The sequence below is a fragment of the Thamnophis elegans genome, chromosome 1, assembly GCF_009769535.1.
Source record: "Thamnophis elegans isolate rThaEle1 chromosome 1, rThaEle1.pri, whole genome shotgun sequence".
In the NCBI taxonomy this organism is placed as follows: domain Eukaryota; kingdom Metazoa; phylum Chordata; class Lepidosauria; order Squamata; family Colubridae; genus Thamnophis; species Thamnophis elegans.
In genome coordinates, this window is record NC_045541.1 from 74,270,915 (window position 1) to 74,281,358 (window position 10,444).

The 10,444-nt window shown below is 34.9% G+C and overlaps 1 protein-coding gene across 1 annotated transcript in view; it reads left to right on the top strand.

Moving 5' to 3' along the window:
- LOC116511005 (phosphatidylserine synthase 2-like) overlaps positions 1-10,444 on the top strand; it is a 37,881-nt gene that overhangs the window by 19,834 nt on the left and 7,603 nt on the right. The window contains 7 exon segments of the mRNA XM_032220729.1: positions 1,333-1,383; positions 5,015-5,099; positions 5,102-5,127; positions 6,358-6,391; positions 6,394-6,475; positions 6,907-7,021; positions 8,144-8,289. Coding sequence (XP_032076620.1) covers positions 1,333-1,383; positions 5,015-5,099; positions 5,102-5,127; positions 6,358-6,391; positions 6,394-6,475; positions 6,907-7,021; positions 8,144-8,289 — 539 coding nt within the window.

The window sequence follows — 10,444 nt, forward strand, 5'->3', positions numbered from 1 at the left end:
CTGCAGGTAGTCCTTGTTTAGTGACTTCAATTGATTCAACAATCGATCATTGAGCAAAGTGATTGCTAAGTGAACACTCTCTGAGAGAGATGCTGTGCAGATCACTGATTGTTGCTATCTCATTTAGATAAAAGTTATCCCACATAATGTCCTGTGCCTGATTCATTCCTCCCCCCGCCTTTATTTTTTCTTCCCTGCAGTGTGGAGAGATTGCTTAAACAAACTATTTCTTCCTGAGCTGCTTCTCAGTGCAGGATTTCCTTAAAAAGAGTTAACAAGGTTACCCTTTATTAATTATTAAAAGACTCCAGAACCTCATAGCTGCTGCATGAAACTGACCAGAACTTAATCGGTTTCACATTAAAGGCCCTTTTTCATCATAATGCTCAAGAGCGGAAAGCATTTATTACCATTTGCATTTGTGAATGGTTGCTATCCAAGGTGGTTGCTAAATGAGAATATCGTAGTAAAATTTTGAAACCCATTAAAGTCATTTCCTACGCATGGGAGCGAAGATATTACTGCCTTGCATATGGCTTGGTTTTTGTTGTTTGTTTTGTTCTTTTTCATAACAAACCAAATGCAGAACAAAGATCAGGATGTTTTCCAGTTTTATAAATTTATATATAAATATGTTTATATTCAATGTGGGTTTTTGTTGTAATGCAAATGTATGCATGTTTCTGTAATTATCTTCTAAACCTGTGTAGTAACTTAATCATGCTCTCCATTCCTCCATAATTGGATATAAGAGTTGTCTTAAATTATTTACTTACTCCCACACTTTTAAGTAAACTAAGGAAATCTATATCTGTTATCTGCTAGGTGTTCTTTGTAGACTAGAATGTGTTGGCTGCTGTAGTTTTATGTAAGCTTTTTGTTTTATGGAATAAAGAGCTGATCCAAACATTGACGTCTAGATCTAAAAAAAACCAAATGGGACTCGTGCTGTATTTTTAGACTTGTTGCTCAAAGGTACAAAGGTGCATTTTTTGAAAGTTAGATAAACATGTTTGCGATGAGGTTTACACAACAGCAGAATTTAACATAGTCAGATATTATATTATCTAAGGTAACCGTACATTTTTCCTCCTTTCAGATAGTTTATAAAAATTGAAATAACATTAATCTTTTTGCTAGGAAAAATATATTATACATTAGATGTGAGATGTACAAATTATTTTTAATCATTTAACAAATATTTTAAAACATTGTGAAGATGTTCAAATTGCATATGGAAATATAGGTTTCAGTAGTCATTATCATCATTTATGTTGATTCCTTTTATTACATAGAAAGTAATTCTAATCTGTATAATCTACTGAATTACAGGATAAACTAGATGGATTTGTTCCTGCTCATTTCCTTGGTTGGTACATAAAGGTGAGAATTATCCCTTTCTTGCTTAATTACTTACTATAGTTCTGAAGTCTCATTGCTTGTCAGTACTACAACTGCTTCTTATTCTTTATTATTATTAGTGGTAATCTAAGTTATTTTTAAAATAAGTTTCTAAATTTATTTTAAAACAGTAAAATTCTGTTTTTCTGTTGAATATCTTTAAATCTTAATCAGTTAAAGTATTAAGCTATTTTAATATAAGACTTAAAACAGCTAGCTATGTTTATGATTAAACTAATGAGCACATAAATGTGTCACTATTTTCATCTTAATATACAAAGTAAATTGAATAGAGAAATGAAATCTGCTTTGTAATTATTTCTAAGAAATTGTTTTCTAGCTAAGAAACAAACTTTTGTCTTCATAATTACTCAAATTTATTTTAGTCTTAAATCTTCTAGTCCTCATTGACTATAACAGCGATGGCGAACCTATTTTGGCTCGCGCGCCATAAGGGGGGAGCACAGGGAGGGTCTGGCGCAGGTGTGCTGCACTCATAATGCAATGTGCGACCGCCCCAGTGTACATGCGCGCAAGAGAAGCGCGACCCCGCCCCCATTTTTCCCTGCTTTTTTTGCCCTCCCAGGCTCCAGAAGCTTTATAGGAGCATGGGGAGGGCGGAAAGAGCCTCCCCTACCTTCCGGAGGCCCTCTGGAGGCTTCAGGGACCTTCAGGAGCTTCCTTGAAGCTCCGAAGGGCAAAAAAGGACCCTAAAAGCAAACCGGAAGTCACTTCCAGTTTGCTCATATGTCCCTTTTACTCCTCCGGAAGCTTCAGGAAGTTCCTGAAGCCTCCAGAGGGCTTAAACCGACCCTATGAGCAAACCGGAAGTTCATGTCCCAAACTTCCTGTTTGCCAATAGGGCTGTTTTTTTTTGCGCTCCAGAGGGGCGGGGGAGGCTCTTTCCGCCTCCCCAGGCTGCTATAAAGCTTCTGGAGCCTGGGAGGGTGGAAAATGGCTTTAAAAAAAGGTTGAACTCAGCTGGCCAGCGCGTGCATGTGTGCTAGGGCCAGCTGATAGTGGCAATGCCTCGTGTGCCCTGACAAATGGCTCCGTGTGCCACCTATGGCACGCGTGCCATAGGTTCGCCATCCCGGGACTATAAGTTCATAATGAAGGCTACTCTAGTGGCTTTTTGCTATCATAACAGTCAGACCTGACTTCCTCCATATAGTGATGATATGCTGACAGAAAAATCAGTTCAGGTATAAAGGTAGTTCTTGCTTACTACTATTCATTTCGTGACTTGAAATTACAATGGCACTGAAAAGACTTATGATTGGTTTTCACACTTACTACTGTTGCAGCATCCCCCATGGTCACATGATCAAAAATTGGGCTCTTGGTAGCTATCATGTATTTATGACAGTGTCCACTGTCCTGGGGTCATGTGATCCACCATTTGTGACCTTCACTGCCAGCTTCCAACAAGCAAAGTTAATGGGAAGGGCCAGATCTGCTTAATGATCAAATGATTCACTTAACAACTGCCATGATTCACTTAACAGCTGTGGCAAGAAAGGTTTGTAAAATGGGACAAAACTCACTTAATTATCTGCTTAGCAACATAAATTTTGGGCTCAATTGTGCTCATAATTCAAGAACTACCAGAATGTGTCTTTAGCTGTCAGTTCAATGAGTACAGTCCTATAGAGATGAATTTTGAAAACACTATTTAGACCTTTCACTACCTAATTTTTTTAAAAATAGTGTTTACACATACAATAAATACTGAGAAAGTAACTTTGTTTTGTTTTGCAGTGGAATTGATATTACTTGAGGCCAATTTAAAGTTGTAATCCTTCCCATGGGTTTTTAGAATGTAGTTGAAAGCATCTTTTGCTAGAAACCTGAAGCAAACATTTTTCACCTTAGTTGGCTATAATTTCAGACATTTCATGCAGCTGGAAAATGTATTTGGAATGTTAGTTTGAGAATGTTGGCATAAGAAGACATTTTTCTACTTTTAAGCTAACATTTTATGCTACTATTTGAAAGTACTACATTGTAATGTGCATTCTGCAGTAAAATTTACATATTCCTATTGCCCTAAATTTTATCTATCAATAATTGACATCAGAAATTATATCTTAAGATTTGATTTCAGCATAATTCTGGAAAGTTCTTGTTTAGTAACTCTGCATGAGTAATGTTCAAAGGTTATGCTATGTTCAACATGCATATAATTTGTGTTCAGATGTCCACAGTTCATTGATTTGAATGCTTGCATAATTCTGTATTTATGAAAAGTGATGCACGTGTTCTTATTGAGATGTTGGATTGACATTCCACTATCAAACAGCATTCCTTCACTTAAAATATCATTTATTAGAATACAGGAAACTGTATATTACTCCTCATTATTCCAACTCCTTCATTATTAAACTGCTTTTCATATTAGAAATACTACTGTTGTTGTAGGTTGTAACATACCATTTTATTGGACTTATAGAACAGTCAGCTCTGGAAAATTTTCACTTCTACCTAAATCATAAGAATATTCATTTATTTTTTTTAAACATCTATCCAAAGATCATTACTTTGTCATTTTAAACATCAGCGAAAAATGCAATTCAATAGAAAATATCATTGACAAATATTGTATTTAACTAGAGATGGAAGAAAATAATCAGACAATTCAGAAAAATATACACTGTATAAAGTGAATCAGGATGGAATCATAACCCAACTATTCATTGGTGAACAGATATGATGGTTCAGGTTTGTGTTCTGCTACAAAGGTATACACTATAATTCAGCTGTAGGCTTCAACAACACATGGCAAATAACTTTGTTTTTATAATAATCACCCATGCAGAAGATACCTTGTGTTTGTGTAGCAGAGAGCCCCAATTACGTTCTCAGCACTTAATAATATTTATTAAGAGCAATTGCTTCCAATTAAGCAGAAAGACAAGCCTCATGCTTTATTCACTTTGAGTTTTATAATATATGCATGGATAGTGGTCGAATTTTATTTTCCTTTTTTATTCAAAATAGAAAAACAGAACCCAAGTTTCTCTCATAGGACTGTTTGTCAAGAATGATTCTTGGAATTTAGAGAGTATTCTGAGTTCCTGCTTGAAAGTAAACTCAATATTTTGTGCTGCGGATGTTTTTGAGAGCCTTGTTCCTGATGTCTAGGACCTCTTCAAAGGACTACTGGTTGGTGTTCTGTCTCCAATATATATAAACAGAGCTGGAGAAAAAATAATTTGATTCACATTTTAACATTAGTTTTCTTAATTTATGCTTCTTCACTTAATACATGAATCAGAATACTACTATCCTTTGGATTTTGTAAACAAAACCATGCATATAAAATGCAAATAATTAGGGAAAGTAGCATTCAAAAAACATTGGCAAGGAAATGGCTTTGTAAATTTATGAAATGATGTGTTGCATTGTACATAAGCATGAATATTGTTCTTTATTTTAAAATATCATAAATTAATGCAGATATATAATGTTTGAAAACCGTGGTAAGCATTTACCATTCCTATTCACATGTTAAATGTCAGTGAGATTTTTTTTCTTATTTTTTCTTCAATATTGGGTAATGCAAATTTGGACTGATCTGCAGAATAACTTTCTTCTTTCATAATTTGCTTAGACACTAATGATTCGGGATTGGTGGATGTGCATGATTATCAGTGTAATGTTTGAGTTTCTGGAGTACAGTCTAGAACATCAGCTTCCAATTTCAGTGAATGTTGGTGGGATCATGTAAGTATTAAATACTCTCTTAAAAATTATTTGGCATATAGTGATGCAAATTCATTTTTCAAAAAACTCACTTCACAGAGTTTAGTTACTTATTAAATATGAATAACTTTGGTAAGAGTAATGTTTATCGACTCTTCTTTCTAGAGACCATCTAGCAATCAACTCTGATATCTCGGATTCATGAAAATGATCGGCAGTTTATTTTATTATTTCCAATGTTACATTAAATACAAGTATACATGAACCTGAGAACCAGTTTAAGATCACAATTGGGATCAGAATTTCAGTCACACCTACATCATCAAATGACCAGACACAATTGGCTCTTGACAACTGTTATTTTTTTAATGCCGATTAAGTTAGTCACCATACTTATTAAGAAAATTATCTGGTCATTAAATATTGCAATTGTTAAATGAATCCACCTTCTCCCATTGATTTTGCTGGTTGGAAACCAGCTTAGAAGGTTTGAAAATCACAATAGCATGACCACAAAGGTGATGCAATGGTCATAATTTCAAGGACCTGTCATAAATCACCTTTTTTTAGCAATGTCATAACTTTGAACTATTCTTAAACAAATGGTCATAAGTCAAGGACTACTGTAGTGGTTAAGGCATCTGAATTCTACTGCCACTTTAGACACAAAACCAGCTGCAGTTCTTGCGCTAGTCATTCCATGTTAATATAACAATAATAATGACATTTATAAATAAAAGTTTATTTTTGTTAAATGATGCATTCTGAACTGAACAAAAATCAGCAAGGAAAGAATCAAAGATGAAGTGAAATGTGTAAGTCTAAGGAGACAACAGATTATATGCCTTGATAAAAAGAAATATTTAGAAAAAGGTGTCAGACCAACCCAAATTTTATAACTAAAATTGAGGATATATATCCTAGCTGGTTAATATAGAAATAACAAACCGATTAATGGATTGAAAACTGAAAATGAGTAGGATGGAATTATTTTATCATTTACTGTTCAGAAGATAACATGATAATTCTATAAATGAAATCACATTATGGGCTAAGAAGCTGTCTGTTTTGCCAAAATATTGGTATATATAATTGCTATTTTAAAGTGCTATTTAGTATTTTATAAGGGCTGTGTGTGTGTGTGTGTGTGATGTATGCATATTTTGCATAGAAACTGCAGTATCATTGCTATAGTCACAGTTATGTAGAGATTGTGATGAATCATTAAATTATTATTATTATTATTTGTAGTGGATTATGGATGTAATCTTATGCAATGGACTTGGCATTACTGCGGAATGAAGACATTGGGGTGGCTTTCTTTGAAAACATATAAATGGCAAGGACTTTGGAATATTCCCACATATAAGTATGTTAGTTACAAAATTTTACATTTAAGACAGAAAAATGCAAATCTTATATCACCTTTAATGCTAATGAATCCTACATTAAGATTAAATAGTTTTAACTTAAGATAAATAATAATTATAAGTTCCATAAATATTATGAAATGGTATGTTTGTGAATAAAATAATAGGTTAATGATGGATTATTACCATTTATACAAATATCGTTTAGGGTAGAATGTCGAACATAGTTGTGTGAAGTATTGTTTTATTTCTTAAATTACAAACATACTTCTATATACTCTCAAACATTTTTGTTGTTTTGTTTTTAGTTTCTTCATTACTTCTGGGTTTATGTTATTATGCTATTTTCAATGTTTTTGTTAATCACATTTTATTTAATAGAAAGTTTTTTTAAAAAATTAACATGAAATATTTTTAATTTCCCCTCTAGAGGTAAAATGAAGAGAATTGCCTTTCAATTCACACCATACAGTTGGGTTAAATTTGAGTGGAAGCCAGCATCCAGCCTTCGCAGATGGCTAGCAGTGTGTGGTATTATTTTTATTGTAAGGGTAATTTCTTTCAATGAACTAATATAAGTATTTCAAATAGTTTTCTTTTATTTTTCAAAATACTGTAAACAGATTTCTTGCTTTTTTCCCACAGACTCCTTAAATTTGACATAATCAAAATACAATTTATCTCCCAGAATTCCTGCTTTCATGCTAAGAGCAAAATAAAGGAAAGGAAGGAAGGAAGGAAGGAAGGAAGGAAGGAAGGAAGGAAGGAAGGAAGGAAGGAAGGAAGGAAGGAAGGAAGGAAGGAAGGAAGGGGCCACAATGGTCCCATTTAATTTAGAAGACTATATAAATACTAAATGAAATATAAATTGTTTCGGTTAAGGGATGAGTATTCACATGCAACAAACACATTTTATTTCAGTATTTATTATACTGTAAATGATTCCCTGATAATACAGACCATAGGAAGGGGAAACCCTCTCCATCAAAAGTAGTTCATTCACATATGCACATAATTGGTAGAATTTAAATAGGACAACTGGTAGGGAAGAAAAGGTAATTCTGAGACTGTAGTTAGAGACAAGAATGCGCTTGGTGTTCTCTGATCAAATACAAACATTTATCTGGGGAAAAAGAAAGGAAGAAAAGAACATTTTTCCTACATTTGTCAAAATTGGTCATCTTGAATGAAAATCTGACTTTATTGTTTGAATACATTTGTTTAAAGTTTGATCTTCTGAATTTATATGAAAGAAGTGGTCGTCTTAAAATGGTGTGATTGGGAGGTTAAAATCACTGTGACGTTTTGAGTTTGTAACTTGTACTGAATAATATGTTTTTTCTAACAATTCACTTACATAATTTTGAATATCAGTAATTGCTGCATGGACAACCACATCTCATTTAGACATTGAAGTACTTGGTCATTTCATCAAATTTCCTTTGTGTAATAATGAGAATAGGGAAATAGCAGCATCCCAAGAAATGTAGATGATAATGATTAATTATCATTAATCATTAACAGCTTATTTTTAAGAATTATTAAGATTGTTAACTTTGATAGTATTTCGTTGGCAAGACATTTCATACATTCAAATGTATACACTTTGAAGAATTGTGACATTGAATAACAGGAAATCTCCTAAGTGATTGAATGGTATGTGTCAGTTTTTATTGGCAGAGTTGAATACATTTTACTTGAAATTTGTCCTGTGGATGCCTCCAGAACACTACTTGGTACTGCTGCGACTTGTCTTCTATGTGAATGTGGGAGGAGTAGCCATGAGAGAGATATATGATTTCATGGATGATCCGTAAGTTATTTCTCTTTAAACTCAGTTGCTTTATTTTTAGAACTTGGGATGTTTCCTGCAAGTTGTTGAGAAACATTATTCACCAAATAGTGAATGAATCCATCTGTTATTTCAAGGGAAAGTATACTTTTTTTCCAGGCTCAGACTTATAATGCTTGACAAACTAACATTTGTGCTTATTACATTACTTTGCTGCATGCCGTTTTCAGATGTATAGTAGTGCACAACAGCTTGAATGAAGTTTATGATTCAGACTAATTGGAATGCAATAGATTTTTGCTTAGGAAAATGTTGGAGAGGATTTTAAAAGCAATGTGTTAGCCTGAGGATGTTGTTAAATCTGGATTTACCCTAAAGATTTTTATAACCTTGGTTTACTGGCACTATAAAGGGACTTTACAGTATTCATATTTTACAGCAGTATGGCCCTCACTAAGCAATGCATAAACAGCTGCCTGCTTATTATTTGTTATTTCTGTTTGCTTTGTTTATCAAATACTAGAACCCAGATCCATCTAATTGGATCCATCTTTTGTTTTGTTGTAATTTTGTTTTAAGTTGGTGATAATGAAGCAAACTGGTTGGCCCCACAACTTTTCAGCATACTGTTTTATCTCTGACTATCAGAGAAATGTCTGTGTTTAGTATCTAGGATTCCAATATCTTATGGAGATCACTTGTTGGTCTTTCATTCCCAGAGCAGGGAAGAATGGCTAAAAATGATTACTTTAGTTGGATTTCAGGATATTGAGCAATGACATTTATACCATTCCCTGACCCCTCATTTTGGACCTACTGATATGGAATATACTTCCTGCTTCAAACTAAGTATTCTGATCCATTTTTCGGTTCTTGTGTTTGAGTTGAAAAACAATCTCTTATTCTTTTGCCCTCTGTTCAACCACATGCCATAAGGTTGGAAAAGGGAAGCTTCATCAATCCCCAACCCCTCATTACTAATTCACTGAATTGCCATTCTTTGCCAATATGGAGATCCAAGGGAAAAGACCCCCCCAAAACGATCCCATATGTAAAAATGTCCTATTTTCTTAACTTTTATTACAGAGAAAATTACTACTGTCAGTATTTCCCAGTTCCACTAAAGTTTCAGTTTCTTCACAAACATAAGAATCTTATTTTAGTCCTACACTTCTTAGTAGGAGGAAGTTAAAGCAAACTGTCTACAGAATTATTCCTTTATAAACAAACATAAAGGCATATTTCTGTTTCTGTGTATTTTCAAAGATTAATGAAGATTTTTTTTCCCCCTTCTACTCTAGCAAACCATTCTGTTAGGCGGTTTAAAGATTTATGTAACTTCTTTTAATAAAAGACTACTTTTAGATGCTAAAATGCTCATTGAATGTTCTGCAAATAGGGCATTGGTTACTTACCTGATGCGCCCTTTCTCGGGACGGTGGAGACATCATCCAGGCATGGGTATAACTCCATCAGGATCCAACCCGACTGGGTCCACAAGCATTAAAGACACGCCCACGAGGCTCCTCCACCATCTCAAGAAAGGGCATATCAGGTAAGTAACCAATGCCCATTCTCCTAGTAGGTGGAAACATCATCCAGGCATGGGACATACCAAAGCCCAATCTGTCCCATCGGGGGGGGGGGGGGGTTCCTGAATAGAATTTAATAATCTTAATCAGAAACCACTTGCTGCAACACGCGCCGTCCGAATGAAGCGTCAGCTGAGGCATATCTGTCGAGCTCGTAGTGGCAGATGAATGGAGAAATAGAAGTCCACGTGGCTGAGGGTTGAGATGACCAGGCAGCAGAGGTGGCCGCGCTGCAGGTGGAGTGCGTCGTGATGTTGGGCGAAACAGGCAGACAGAGGGCGGAATAGGCCCTAGAAATAGCAGCTCATACCCAACGACCAATGTCAGAAGAGGCCTTGGAGCCTTTCTTGCCTCCCAGTTGGAACTTCATGAAAAGAGCCTCAGAGTGCCTGAAAACAGCAATTCGTTTAATATAAACGCGTAGAGCATGATGTACATCAAGGTAATGCCAGTTACTCTCCAGCCAATGAGATGGTTGAGGGCAAAAATCGGGATGCACCAGTTCCTGGGCTCTGTGGAATACAGAATTTACCTTAGTTACAAAAGCTGGATCAAGGCAGAGGACGACCTTATCTGGATGAAAG